Source organism: Myiozetetes cayanensis, unplaced genomic scaffold (genome assembly GCF_022539395.1).
Source record: "Myiozetetes cayanensis isolate MyiCay16 unplaced genomic scaffold, myiCay2020 scf167, whole genome shotgun sequence".
Lineage (NCBI taxonomy): Eukaryota > Metazoa > Chordata > Aves > Passeriformes > Tyrannidae > Myiozetetes > Myiozetetes cayanensis.
In genome coordinates, this window is record NW_026087348.1 from 11,255 (window position 1) to 25,802 (window position 14,548).

At 64.6% G+C, this 14,548-nt stretch overlaps 1 protein-coding gene across 1 annotated transcript in view; it reads left to right on the top strand.

The window, feature by feature from the left end:
- The window catches only part of KHSRP (KH-type splicing regulatory protein), an 18,719-nt gene continuing 4,171 nt past the window's right edge, over positions 1–14,548 (top strand). Inside the window, 22 exon segments of the mRNA XM_050311794.1 lie at positions 1–158; positions 260–381; positions 384–436; positions 2,004–2,100; positions 2,208–2,261; positions 2,863–2,893; positions 3,782–3,863; positions 3,953–3,980; positions 3,983–4,009; positions 4,120–4,177; positions 5,132–5,164; positions 5,166–5,292; positions 6,525–6,623; positions 8,179–8,277; positions 9,198–9,300; positions 9,458–9,558; positions 10,867–10,883; positions 10,885–11,000; positions 11,579–11,739; positions 12,954–13,069; positions 13,133–13,210; positions 14,036–14,241. Of these exon segments, the coding sequence (XP_050167751.1) occupies positions 1–158; positions 260–381; positions 384–436; positions 2,004–2,100; positions 2,208–2,261; positions 2,863–2,893; positions 3,782–3,863; positions 3,953–3,980; positions 3,983–4,009; positions 4,120–4,177; positions 5,132–5,164; positions 5,166–5,292; positions 6,525–6,623; positions 8,179–8,277; positions 9,198–9,300; positions 9,458–9,558; positions 10,867–10,883; positions 10,885–11,000; positions 11,579–11,739; positions 12,954–13,069; positions 13,133–13,210; positions 14,036–14,241 (1,966 nt within the window).

Genomic DNA, 14,548 nt, shown 5'->3' on the forward strand with positions numbered 1-14,548 from the left:
ATGGCGGCGCGCGGCGGTCCCGCCCCCTCCGCCGCGGCCCCCGCGCTCCGATTGGCCCGCGCCCCCGCCACTCACCGCCCGCTCCCGCCCTCCCCGCGCCGATTGGCCGAGCGAGCCGTCACTCACCGCGAGCGGCGCCGCGGATTGGCCCCCCCTGCGCGCGGCGGGCGGGGCCTCGTCCCGGCGCGCTCCCAGCGTGCCCCGCGCGCCGTGAGGGGAGCGCGGCCCGGGCCCCGTCGCCGCCTCCGCCATGTCCGAGTTCTGGCCTCGCGCCGCCCCTGCCCCTGCCCGGGGCCTGCCTCTCGCCGCGCCCCTCGGCCGGCCCCGCCGGGGGCGCGGGGGCCTGGAGGGGGCCTGGCGGCGGCGGCGGCGGCGGCGGCGGACGGGGCGCAAGGACGCGTTCGCAGACGCGGTGCAGGCGCGCGGCAGGTACGGGGTGGGGGCGGCGAACGGGAGCCCCCGCGGAAACGCCCCCCTCCCCTCCGAGCTCCTCAGGGGTCCTGCCGGGAGGCCCTGCCTCCACACCCCAGGGGGTCGTGAAAGAGGAGGGGGGGGATTTGCCCCATCGGACCCCCCCATCGCGCCCCCCATTTCCGATCTGTGTCCATTCCCGCTTTCCCTCCACAAATTCCCGGTTTTTCCCCCCTCCCCAATTCCCGCCGCTCCCCGATTTTCGGGGGGGGCTCTCGCGCCGTAATTACGGTAATTACCGTCTCTTACCGTAATTACCCCCCCCCGGTCCCGCCGCCCCCGGGAACTTTTGGGGGGTCCCGGCGCCGTAAATACGGTAACGGCCGCCCTTTACCGTAATTACCCCCAATTCTCTGCTCTGCCCCCCCATTCCTAGGGCTCCCCAATTCCCGGGCTCCCGCCCTGATTTCCGCGCCCCGCGGCGCCGCAATCCCCGCAATTAACGTAATTAACACCCCGATTAACGGGGGTTCTCCCCGGGACGAGCGCAAGGGGAGTTTGGGGGGCGATCTCAGCTTTGTTGGGGGTCTCTGCTGCTGTTGATGGGGGCGGGGGGGCTCTCGTGCTGATTTGGGGGTCCTGGGAGAGGTCCGGGAACCCCCGGTCATGGAGGGGTTTTGGGGGTCCTGGGAGAGGTCTGGGACCCCCGGTCATGGAGGGGTTTGGGGGGGTCCTGGGAGAGGTCCGGGGGAACCCCCTGGTCATGGAGGGTTTTGGGGGTCCTGGGGGCTCACCCTGGTGTGGGGCGGGTGGGGGTTCTTTGGGGGCTCTGTGGAGGGGTTTTTGGGGGTCCCGTGGGAGGATTTTGGGGGTCTCTGGGGGAGTTTGGGGGTTCCTGGGGATCCTGGGAGTGTTTTGGGGAGGATCCTGGGGAGGTTTTGGGGTCCTGGGGGCAGCTCTGGGGCTTCTGAGGGGGGGAGGGGGCTTTGAGGGTCCCAGGGAGGGCTTGGGGGGTGTGGGTTTGAGGGGAGTTGGGGGGTCCCAGGCTGGTTTTGGGGGGGTCCCAAAGTGTTTTTTGGGCATCCCTGCTGTGGTTTTGGGGGAAGTTGGGGGGTCCCAGGCTGATTTTTGGGGGTCCCAGGCTGGTTCTGGGCGTCCCAGGCTGGTTCTGGGGGTCCCAGGGTGGATTTTAGAAGTCCTTGATCTGGTTCTGGGGGTCCCTGGTGCAGTTTTGGGGGGAGTTGGGGGGTCCCAGGCTGATTCTGGGGATCCCAGGGTGGATTTTAGGAGTCCCTGATCTGGTTCGGGGGGTCCCAGACTGGTTCTGGGGGTCCCTGGTGCAGTTTTGGGGGGAGTTGGGGGGTCCCAGGCTGGTTTTGGGGGTCCCAGGCTGGTTCTGGGGGTCCCAGGGTAGATTTTGGGGGGTCCCAGGCTGGTTTGGGGGTCCCAGGCAGTTGAGGGTCCCACGGAGGTTCCTGTGTTAAGGGGGTCTCAGTGGGAGTTTGGGGGTCCCAGGGTCGATGGGAGGGTTCTGGGGGTCCCGGGGGGGTCCCTGATTTTGGGGTGACCCCCTTTGTCCCCACACCCCTCAGATCGCGGCCAAGATCGGGGGACGCCCCGCCCGTGCCTAACAACAACCCCCCGACTTCGGGGGCTTTGGGGGGCAGAAGCGGCAGCTGGAGGACGGTGGTAAGGCCTGGGGACCCCACACCTGGGGCCCCCCAGAGCACGGGGGACCCCCAAATCTGGGGGCGTTCAGGGTCCCTAAAACCTCCTTTCCTTCCTCCCCTCCCCAGATCAGCCCGAGAGCAAGAAACTGGCCACGCAGGGGACGGTGAGGGGGGCTGGGGGTGTTTGTGGGGTCCTGGGGTTTTTGGGGGTCTTGGGGTTTTTGGGGGTCAAAGCTCTTTGGGGGCTCCTGCAGTACTGAGGGGTTGCCAGGAGGGGGCGCTTTGGGAGGGGGAGTCCCAGGGAGGGTTTTGGGGGTCCTGGAGGGGTTGGAGTTACCTGAGGGGGCTTTGGGGGTCTCTGGGGGTGGTTGGGGGTCCCCAGGGGGTTTTGGGGTCCCATCAGAGGAGTTTGGGGGAGGTTTGGAGGTTGCTGGGGGTAATTGGGGGCTCTGGGGTGGGTGGGGTGGTGGGGACTTGGATGGGGTTTGGGGGTCCTGGGAAGGTTTTGGGTGGTCCTGGGAGGGTTCTGGGGTCCTGGGAAGGTTTTGGGGTTCCTGGGAGGGTTCTGGGGGTCCTGGGAGGGTCCTGGGGGGTTCTGGGAGGGCTTGGGGGTCCTGGGAAGGTTTTGGGAGTCCTGGGAAGGTTTTGGGGGTTCTGGGGTCCTGTCTGCCTCTCGGCGGGTTCTGAGCGCATTTTGGGGTCTCCAGAAGGAGGTCCCGGGGTTTTGGGCCCTCCCAGGCCCCCAAACAGGGGGACCCCCAGACGGGTCGGGTCCCCCCAGCGCTGCCGGCGCCCATGGGGCCCATCCACCCCCACCCAGGTAAGGGGGCTCTGGGGGGGGGCCTGGGGGGCTTCAGGGGAGTGGGAGGGGGCTTTGAGGGGTCTTGGGGATTTTAAGGGGGGATTGAGATTTGGGGTTTTTTGGGGGTCCTGGGAAGGTTTTGGGGGCTTGGAAAGAGTTAAGGGGGTTTTGGAGAGGGGACTTGGGGTCCTGGGGCTCCTTTGGGGAGACCTGACGGGCTGAGGGGGTCCTGGGGAGGGGCTTGGGGTCCTGGGGAGGGGTTTGGGGGTCCTGGGTGGTTTTGGGTGCCCTGAGGGTGTTTTGGGTTGCCCTGGGGGTGTTTTTGTTGCCCTGGTTGTTTTTGGGGTATCCTGGGGGTGTTTTTGGGTGCCCTGGCAGTGTTTTGGGTTCCCTGGCTGTTTTTGGGGTGTCCTGGGGGTGTTTTGGGGTGCCCTGGGGGTGTTTTTGTTGCCCTGGGTGATTTTGAGGTGCCCTGGGGCTGTTTTTGGGTGCCCTGGGGGTGTTTTTGGGTTGCCCTGGTGATATTTGGGGTGCCCTGGGGGTGTTTGGGGTGCCCTGGCTGTTTTTGGGTGCCCTGGGGGTGTTTCTGGGGTGCTCTGGCTGTTTTTGGGGTGCCCTGGGGGTGTTTTTGGGTACCTTGGGGTTGTTTTTGGGTGCCCTGGGGGTGTTTTTGGGTGCCCTGGCTGTTTTTGGGGTGCCCTGGCTGTTTTTGGGGTGTCCTGGGGCTGTTTTGGGGTGCTCTGGGGGTGTTTTTGGGTGCCCTGGGGGTGTTTTGGGTGCCCTGGGGCTGTTTTTGGGTTCCCTGGCTGTTTTTGGTGTACCCTGGGGTTGTTTTGGGGTACCCTGGTGATATTTTGGGTACTCTGGGGGTGTTTTTTGTGCCCCCTGACCCCCCCGTGCCCCCCAGGACGACGGTGACCGAGGAGTACCGCGTGCCCGACGGCATGGTGGGCCTCAGTGAGTGGGGCTGGGGGCCGGGGGCTCTGGGGTCCCTGGGGCTCTAGGGACCCTGGGGTTCAGGGACCCCCAACCCCCCTGTGTGTGTCTGTGCCCCCAGTCATCGTGGCAGGGGGAGCAGATCAACAAGATCCAGCAGGACTCGGGTGCAAGGTGCAGATCTCCCCAGGTGAGGGGCTGGGCCCCAAAACCCTCTCCTGCCCCCTGGGGACTCCCCAGAAAGTGCTGAGGCCCCCGACCCCGCTAGCCCCCTGACCCCGCTGAGCCCCCCTCCCCCAGACAGCGGCGGGTTACCCGAGAGGAGCGTGTCCCTCACGGGGTCCCCGGAGGCCGTGCAGTGAGTGACCCCACACCCCCCTGGGACCCCAAAAACAACCCCTGGGATCTCCAAAACCACCCCTGGGATCTTCAAACCACTCCTGGGAACTCCAGAAACCCCTCCTGGGACCCCCAAAATGACCCCTGGGACCCCCAAAACCACCCCTGGGACCCCCAAACAACCCCTGGGATCTCCAAAACCACCCCTGGGATCCCCAGAACCACCCCTGGGACCCCCAAAACAACCCCTGGGACCCCGAAAACCACCCCTGGGACCCCCAAACCACCCCTGGGATCTCCAAAACCATCCTGGGATCCCCAAACAATCCCTGGGACTCCCAAACAACTCCTGAGACCCCTAAACCACCCCTGGGACCCCCAAAACCATCCTTGGGACCCCCAAAACCACCCCTGGGACCCCCAAAACAACCCCTGGGACCCTCAGAACCACCCCTGGGACCTCCAGAACCCCCTCTGGGATCTCCAAATCCCCCCTGGGACCCCTAAACCACCCCTGGGACCCCTAAAACCCCTCCTGGGACCCCCAAAACAACCCCTGGGACCCCCCAAACCCCTCCTGGGAACCCCAAACAACCCCTGGGACCCCCAAAATCAGTCCTGGGACCCCCAAAACCACCCCTGGGACCCCCAAACAACCTCTGGGATCTCCAAAACCACCCCTGGGACCCCCAAACCACCCCTGGGACCCCCAGAACCCCTCCTGGGACCCCCAAACTCCTCCTGGGACTCCCCGAACCACCCCTGGGACCCCCAAATCACCCCCTGGGACCCCAAAACAACCCCTGGGACCTCCAAATGACCCCTGGGACCCCCAACCCCCTGGGACCCCCAAACTCCTCCTGGGACCCCTAAACTCCTCCTGGGACCTCCAAACCCCTCTTTGGGACCCCCAAACCTCCCCTGGGACCCCCAGATCCCCCCAGAGCCTCTCGAGTGACCCCCCACCCCCCAGGAAGGCCAAGGCCCTGCTGGACGACATCGCCTCTGGGCAGGGGCCCCCGGCCCCTTCCCGACTCGGCCAACGGGCAGAACGGGACGGTGCAGGAGCTGATGATCCCTGCAGGGAAGGCTGGGCTGGTCATTGGCAAGGGGGAGACCATCAAACAGCTCCAGGTACCCCCTGGGGGCTTTTGGGGGCTTTGGGGGCGATTTAGGGGGTCACTGAGGGGTCTGGGGGGGTTTGGGGTCCCTGATGATCCCTGCAGGGAAGGCTGGGCTGGTCATTGGCAAGGGGGGAGACCATCAAACAGCTCCAGGTACCCCCTGGGGGCTTTTGATGGGGGCTGGGGGTCACTCAGGGGTTTGGGGGATTTGGGGATGCTTGGGGGTCAGCCAGGGGTTTGGGGGTTTGGGGTCCCTGATGATCCCTGCAGGGAAGGCTGGGCTGGTCATTGGCAAGGGGGGGGAGACCATCAAACAGCTCCAGGTACCCCAAAAACACCCCTGGGGGGGATCTGGGGGGGTTTGGGGGGTCCCTGAGGGGTTTGGGGTCCCTGATGATCCCTGCAGGGAAGGCTGGGCTGGCTGGCAAGGGGGCGCGACCATCAAACAGCTCCAGGTACCCTGGGGGCCACTCAGGGTCTGAGGGGGATTTGGGGTCACTCAGGGATTTGGGGGTGTTTGGGGGTTTGGGGTCCCTGATGATCCCTGCAGGAAGGCTGGGCTGGTCATTGGCAAAGGGGGAGACCATCAAACAGCTCCAGGTACCCCTGGGGGATTTGGGGCGATTTAGGGGTCACTGAGGGGTTTGGGGTCCCTGAGGGGTCTGGGGGGGTTTGGGGTCCCTGATGATCCCTGCAGGGAAGGCTGGGCTGGTCATTGGCAAGGGGGGGGAGACCATCAAACAGCTCCAGGTACCCCAAAAACACCCCTGGGGGGTCCCTGAGGGGTTTGGGGGGGGGTTTAGGGCCTTTGGGGGCATTTGGGGAGCACTTTGGGATTTGGGGGTCCCTGGTGATCTCGCCAGGAAAAGCAGGTTTGGCTATTGGGGAACAGAGAGAGACCATTAAGCACATCTGGGTACCCCAAAAACACTCTTGGGGGGTCACTGAGGTGTTTGGGGAGGTTTGGAGTCACTGGGAGGTTTGGGGGGGTCATTGAGGGGTTTGGGGGGGATTTTGGGGGTCCCTGAGGGGTTTGGGGTCCGTGCTGATCCCTGCAGGGAAAGGCAGGGTTGGTTCTCAGGGAACAGGGAGAGACTTTCGAACAGGGCCAGGGACCCCCCAAATCCCCCTGGAGGGCCTGGGGGGTCACTGGAGGGTTTTAGGGGGGTACTGGAGGGTTTTGGGGGGGCACTGGGGGGTGTTTTGGGGGTCTCAGCCCTGAGGGGTCCCCGTCCCCCCCAGGAACGCGCCGGGGTGAAGATGATCCTGATCCAGGACGGTTCCCAGAACACCAACGTGGACAAACCCCTGCGCATCATCGGGGAGCCCTACAAGGTGCAGGTGAGGCAGCCCCAAAACAGACCCCAAACCTTGTTGCCCTGATCCCAAACCCTGCCCCCCGACCCCTCAGTGACCCCCCTGAGCCCCCTGACCCCAAACCCTGTTCTTCTGATCCCAAACCCTGCCCCCTGACCCCAAACCCTGCCCCCTGACCCCAAACCCTGCCCTCTGACCCCAAACCCTGCCCCCTGACCCCAAACCCTGCCCCCCAAACCCCAAACCCTGCCTCCCTGACCCCAAACCCTGCCCCCTGACCCCAAACCCTGCCCCTGACCCCAAACACCTCCCTGACCCCAAACCCTGCCCCTGACCCCAAACCCTGCCCTGACCCCAAACCTTGCCCCCTGACCCCAAACCCTGCCCCTGACCCCCAAACCCCTGCCCCTGACCCCAAACCCTGCCCCCTGACCCCAAACCCCTGCCCCCTGACCCCAAACACCCCGACTCCCAAACCCTGCCCCCTGACCCCAAACCCCTGCCCCTGACCCCAAACCCTGCCCCCTGACCCCCAAACCCTGCCCCCCAACCCCAAACACCCCTGACCCCAAACCCCTGCCCCTGACCCCAAACCCCCCAACCCCAAACCCTGCCCCTGACCCCAAACACCCCCTGACCCCCAAACACCCCCTAACCCCAAACCCTGCCCCTGACCCCAAACACCCCCTGACCCCCAAACCCTGCCCCTGACCCCAAACCCTGCCCCCTGACCCCAAACCCTGCCCCCTGACCCCAAACCCTGCCCCCTGACCCCAAACCCCCCTGCAGCCCCCAAATCTCCCCTGACCCCAAACCCCTGCCCCCTGACCCCAAACACCCCTGACCCCAAACCCCCCCCTGACCCCAAACCCTGCCCCTGACCCCAAACCCTGCTCCTGACCCCAAACCCTGACCCCTGACCCCAAACCCTGCCCCTGACCCCAAACCCTGCCCCCTGACCCCAAACACCTCCCTGACCCCAAACCCTGCCCCTGACCCCAAACCCTGCCCCCTGACCCCAAACCCTGCCCCTGACCCCAAACCCTGCCCCTGACCCCCAAACCCTGCCCCCTGACCCCAAACACCCCCTGACCCCAAACCCTGCCCCCTGACCCCCAAACCCCCCCTGACCCCAAACACCCCCTGACCCCCCCAAACCCTGCCCCCTGACCCCAAACCCTGCCCCCTGACCCCAAACCCTCCCTGACCCCAAACCCTGCCCCTGACCCCCAAACCCCCCCTGACCCCCAAACCCCCTGACCCCCAAACCCCCTGACCCCCAAACCCTCCCTGACCCCCAAACACCCCCTGACCCCAAACCCTGCCCCTGACCCCAAACCCCTGCCCCCTGACCCCAAACCCTGCCCCCTGACCCCAAACACCCCCCTGACCCCCAAACCCTGCCCCCTGACCCCAAACCCTGCCCCCAACCCCAAACCCTGCCCCCTGACCCCAAACCCTGCCCCCTGACCCCTCAGTGACCCCCTGACCCCAAACCCCCTGAGCCCCCGAAATGTCTCCCTGACCCCAAACCCTGCCCCCTGACCCCAACCCCCTGAGCCCCGAAATGTGCCCCCAGCAAGCCTGTGAGATGGTTCTGGACATCCTGCGGGAGCGCGACCAGGGCGGCTTCGGGGAGCGCTCGGACTACGGGGCCCGGCTGGGCGGGGGCATCGACGTGAGTGGGACCCTAAAACCCCTGATTTTGGTTCAAAAATCTCTACTTTTATTGTAAAACTCCTGATTTCAGCTCAAAAATCTCTGCTTTTATCATAAACCCCCTGATTTCAGCTCAAAAATCTCTGCTTTTATCCTAAAACCTCTGATTTCACCTCAAAAATCTCTGCTTTTACCCAGAAAATGTTTGGCTTTACCCTAAAACCTTTGGTTTCTCCCCAGAAAACCCCATTTGTATCCCCATCGATGGGAGTGCTGACCCTAAAATCTTTCATTTCATCACAATCCCCCCCATTTTTCACCCCAAATCCCCCATTTTTCCCCCCCCAGGTGCCGGTACCGCGGCACTCCGTGGGGGTGTCCCAAATCCCCCATTTTTCACCCCAAATCCCCCATTTTTCACCCCAAATCCCCCATTTTTCACCCCAAACCCCCCTTTTCCCTCCCCCAGGTGCCGGTACCGCGGCACTCCGTGGGGGTGTCCCAAATCCCCCATTTTTCACCCCAAATCCCCCATTTTTCACCCCAAATCCCCCATTTTTCACCCCAAACCCCCCATTTTTCACCCCAAACCCTGTCTTCCTCAGGTGCCGGTACCGCGGCACTCGGTCGGGGTGTCCCAAACCCCCCGTTTTCCACCCCAAATCCCCCATTTTTCACCCCAAACCCCCCATTTGTTCCCCCCAGGTGCCGGTACCACGGCACTCGGTCAGGGTGTCCCAAATCCCCATTTTCACCCTCAAACCCCCCATTTTTCCCCCAGGTGCCGGTACCGCGGCACTCCGTGGGGGTGTCCCAAATCCCCCATTTTTCACCCCAAACTCCTCTTTGTTCCCCCCCAGGTGCCGGTACCCCGGCACTCGGTCGGGATGTCCCAAGCTCCCCATTTTTCACCCCAAACCCCCCCTGTTTCCCCCCCAGGTGCCGGTACCCCGGCACTCGGTCGGGGTGGTGATCGGGCGCAGCGGGGAGATGATCAAGAAGATCCAGAACGACGCCGGGGTGCGGATCCAGTTCAAGCAAGGTCTGTTTGGGGTTGGGATCCCGATCCCAAAACCCCCCCTGGCCGGGTTTGGGGTGTGGGGACACTCCCTGAGCCCCCACCCCCAAAAACCCCCCCTGGCCGGGTTTGGGGTGCGGGGACACCCCCTGAGCCCCCCACCCCCCAAAAAACCCCGCAGACGACGGGACGGGCCCAGAGAAGATCGCCCACATCATGGGACCCCCCGAGCGCTGCGAGCACGCGGCCAGGATCATCCAGGACCTGCTGCAGAGCCTCCGGGTAACTGGGAGCACTGGGGATACTGGGAGCACTGGGAATGGGTGTGGGGCGTTATGGGATCATCCAGGACCTGCTGCAGAGCCTCCGGGTAACTGGGGATACTGGGGATACTGGGAGCACTGGGAATGGGGTGTGGGGGCGTTATGGGATCATCCAGGACCTGCTGCAGAGCCTCCGGGTAACTGGGGATACTGGGGGCACTGGGAGCACTGGGAATGGGGTATGGGATCATCCAGGACCTGCTGCAGAGCCTCCGGGTAACTGGGGATACTGGGAGCACTGGGAGCACTGGGAATGGGGTGTTATGGGATCATCCAGGACCTGCTGCAGAGCCTCCGGGTAACTGGGAGCACTGGGGATACTGGGAGCACTGGGAATGGGGTGTGGGGATGTTATGGGATCATCCAGGACCTGCTGCAGAGCCTCCGGGTAACTGGGGAGACTGGGAGCACTGGGAGCACTGGGAATGGGGTGTGGGATCATCCAGGATCTGCTGCAGAGCCTCAGGGTAACTGGGGAGACTGGGAGCACTGGGAATGGGGTATGGGGACACTATGGGATCATCCAGGACCTGCTGCAGAGCCTCAGGGTAACTGGGGAGACTGGGAGCACTGGGAATGGGGTGTGGGGACACTATGGGATCATCCAGGACCTGCTGCAGAGCCTCCGGGTAACTGGGAGACTGGGAGCACTGGGAATGGGGTGTGGGGACACTATGGGATCATCCAGGACCTGCTGCAGAGCCTCCGGGTAACTGGGAGCACTGGGAGCACTGGGAATGGGGTGTGGGGGTGTTATGGGATCATCCAGGACCTGCTGCAGAGTCTCCGGGTAACTGGGAGCACTGGGGATACTGGGAGCACTGGGAATGGGGTATAGGGGTGTTACGGGATCATCCAGGACCTGCTGCAGAGCCTCCGGGTAACTGGGAGCACTGGGAACACTGGTGGGGGGTCAGGGAGGGGTCAAGGAGGATTTTTGGGGGCCAGGAGCTGTTTTCAGGGGGGGTCATGAAGGTTTGGGGGGTCAGGAAGTTTGGGGGTCAAGGAGGTTTGGGGGATCAGGAGGTTTGGGGGGTCAGGAGGTTTGGGGGATCAGGGAGGTTTGGGGGTCAGGAGGTTTGGGGGATCGTAGGAGGTTTGGGGGGTCAGGAGGTTTGGGGGTCAAGGAAGTTTTGAGGGAGTCAGGAGGTTTGGCGTGCTCAGGGAGGTTTGAGGAGTCAGGGAGGGTTTTTGGGCTGTTGTTTTGGGGGTCTGGGGGTTCGGGGCCGTTCTGCCCCCCCCTGAGCCCCCTCCCCTCTCTCCACAGAGCGGCCCCCAGGACCCCCGGGCCGGGCTGCCCCAGGGGCGGGCCGGGGCGGGGCCAGGGCAGTTGGGGCCCCCCCGGGGGGGAAATGACCTTCTCCATCCCCACCCACAAGTGTGGGCTGGTCATCGGCAGAGGTGAGAGGGGCTGGACCCCCAGACAGACCCCCAAAATACCCCCTGAACGTCCCCAAAATCATCCCCAAACAGCCCCCAAAATATCCCCTAAAACATCCCCCTGGGACCCCCCAGACAGACCCCAAACACCCCCTGAACATCCCCAAAACATCCCCAAAACATCCCCCAAAACATCCCTAAAACATCCCCCTGGGAACCCCAGACTGACCCCAAACACCCGGGGGGGGGTTTGGGGGCACAGAGGAGTTTGGGGGTCCCCTCTCTGACCCAGGGGGGTTTGGGGGTCCCAGAGGGGTTTTGGGGTCCCCTCTCTGACCGGGGGGGTTTTTGGGTCCCCTCTCTGACCGGGGGGGTTTTGGGGTCCCCTCTCTGACCCAGAGGGGTTTGGGGGTCCCAGGGGGTTTTTGGGGTCCCCTCTCTGACCCGGGTGGTTTTGGGGTCCTCTCTCTGACCTGGGGGGTTTTGGGGTCCCCTCTCTGACCCAGAGGGGTTTGGGTGTGCCAGGGGGGTTTTGGGGTCCCCTCTCTGACCCGGGGGGGTTTTGGGGTCCCCTCTCTGACCCTGGGATTTGGGGGCAGGGGGGGAGAACGTCAAGGCCATCAACCAGCAGACGGGGGCGTTCGTGGAGATCTCGCGGCAGCTGCCCCCGAACGGGGACCCCAACTTCAAACTGTTCGTCATCCGCGGGACCCCCCAGCAGATCGACCACGCCAAGCAGCTCATCGAGGAGAAGATTGAGGTGGGGGCACCCCAGGGACCCTGAGACCCCTCCCCAGGGACCCCAACAACCCCAGGACCCCCAAAACCCCTCCCCAGGACCCCCAAAATCCCCCCAGACCCCCCAGCAGATCGACCACGCCAAGCAGCTCATCGAGGAGAAGATTGAGGTGGGGGGACCCCAGGGACCCCAAAAACCCCTCCCTGGGACCCCAAAAACCTCAGGGACCCCAAAACCCCCTCCCTGGGACCCCAAAATCCCCCCAGACCCCCAGCAGATCGACCACGCCAAGCAGCTCATCGAGGAGAAGATTGAGGTGGGGGCACCCCAGAAACCCCAGGGACCCCAAAAACCCCTCCTTGGGACCCCAAAAACCCCCCTAAAACCTTCTGCAACACCCCCAAAACCTCCACAACACCCCCAAACCTCCCTGGGGCTCCCAGAAAGTGCCCTGGGGTCCCCCAGCCCCGCTGTGACCCCCTTTGCCCCCATGGTCCCCCAGCCCCATTATGACCCCCTTTGCCCCCCAGGGTCCCCTGTGCCCCAGCCCTGTTGTGACCCCCTTTGCCCCCTAGGGTCCCCTGTGTCCCGTGGGTCCCCCAGCCCATTATGACCCCCCAGGGTCCCTGTACCCTCATAATGACCCCCTTTTCCCCCAGGGTCCCCTGGGTCCCCTGTGTCCCCCAACCCATTATGACCCCTTTGCTCCCCCAGGGTCCCCTGTGTCCCCCTGTACCCCATTATGACCCCCTTTGCTCCCCAGGGTCCCCTGTGTCCCCAGCCCCATTATGACCCCCTTTGCCCCCCAGGGTCCCCTGTGTCCCGTGGGTCCCCCAGCCCCATTATGACCCCCAGGTCCCCTGTGTCCCCTGTACCCCATTATGACCCTTCCCCCCAGGGTCCCCTGTGTCCCCAGCCCCATTTTAACCCCCTTGCCCCCAGGGTCCCTGTACCCATAATGACCCCTTCCCCCAGGGTCCCCTGTGTCCCCAGCCCCATTTTAACCCCCTTTGCCCCCCCAGGGTCCCTGTAGCCCCATTATGACCCCCCTTTCCCCCCAGGGTCCCCTGTGTCCCCCAGCCCCATTTTAACCCCCTTTGCCCCCAGGGTCCCTGTACCCCATTATGACCCCCTTTCCCCCCAGGGTCCCTGTGTCCCCTGTGTCCTCCAGCCCCATTTTAACCCCCTTTCCCCCCCAGGGTCCCTGTACCCCAATATGACCCCCTTTCCCCCAGGGTCCCCTGTGTCCCGTGGGTCCCGGGCCCGGCCCCGGGGGTCTCCCCGGCCCCGCCGGCCCCATGGGCCCCTTCAACCCCGGACTCTTCAGCCAGGGCCCCCGGTGTCCCCCGCAGTGAGTACCGCCTTGGGGGGTGGGGGGTCCTGGGGCCTCCCACTCTGACCCCCTGTCCCGCAGCCCCGGGGTCCCCCACCAGTACCCCCAGGGCTGGGGCAACGCCTACCCCCAGTGGCAGCTGCCGCCCCCACGACCCCAGTGAGTACCTCCCTCCGGGGGCTTTGGGGGTTTGGGGGCTCTGGGGGCTCTGGGGACCCCCGGGCTGACCTGGGGGCTTTGGGGGGGTAAGTGGATCCCGATGGTGTGTGGGGTGAGACCCCCGGGTTGTGGGGGTGGTTTGGGGTTTGGGGGGTCTCCTGATGATGGGGGCTCTCTGAGTTTGGGGGTCTCAGAGTTTAGGGGGTCTCAGAGTTTAGGGGGTCTCTGAGTTTCAGGGGTCTCTGAGTTTGGGGGGTTTCTGAGTTTGGGGGTTACTCCGTGGTTTGGGGCAGAAAAAGAGGGGCATGGACCCCAAGTCTGTGTGGGGTGAGACCCCTTGGTTTAGGGGGGATCCTTTGGGCTTTGGGGGTGTCTCCTGGCTTTTGGGGGTCTCTGGGTCATTGGGTGTCTCTGTGTCTCTGTCTCTATTTATGGGGGGGGTCTCTGTTTATGGGGGTCTCTGTGCCCCTGGGGGTCTCTGTGCCCCTGTCTCTATTTCTGGGGGTCTCTGTGTCCTGGGGGTCTGTGTGCCCTGGGGTGTTCTTCTGTTTATGGGTGGGTCTCTGTTTATGGGGGTCTCTGTTTATGGGGGGTCTCTGTGCCCCTGGGGGGTCTCTGTGCCCCTGGGGGTGTCTCTGTGCCCCTGTCTCTGTTTATGGGGGGGGTCTCTGTGCCCCTGGGGGGGTCTCTGTGTCCCTGTCTCTATTTATGGGAGTCTCTGGGTTCTGGGGGTCTCTGTGCCCCTGGGGTGTTCTCTATTTCTGGGGGTCTCTGTGCCCCTGGGGGTCTCTGTGCCCCTGGGGCCGCCCCCAGAGCCCCCCCAGCTGACCCCAGTTTGGGGCCCCCCCCAGGCAAGGCGCCGGCCCCGGACCCCAACGCGGCGTGGGCCGCCTACTACTCGCACTATTACTAGCAGCCCCCGGGCCCGTGCCCACCCAGCCCCCCGCCGCCCCCGTGCAGGGGAGCCCCACAGCCCCCCACCGGCCAGGCCGACTACACCAAGGCCTGGGAGGAGTACTACAAGAAACTAGGTGGGTTTTGGGGGGGCTCTGGGACCCCCACACCTCCCCGGGACGCCCAAACCTCCCCGGGACCCACAGACATCCCCAGGACCCCCAAACCTTTCCTGGGACTCCCAAACCTCCCTTGGGACTCCCAAACCTCCCCTGGGACTCCCAAACCTCCCCTGGGACCCCCAAACCTCCCCTGGGACCCACAGACATCCCCTGGGACCCCCAGACATCCCCTGGGAACCTCAAACATCCTGTGGGACCCCCACACCTCCCCCAGGACCCCCAGATATCCCCTGGGACCCCCCTAAATCTCCTGTGGGACCCC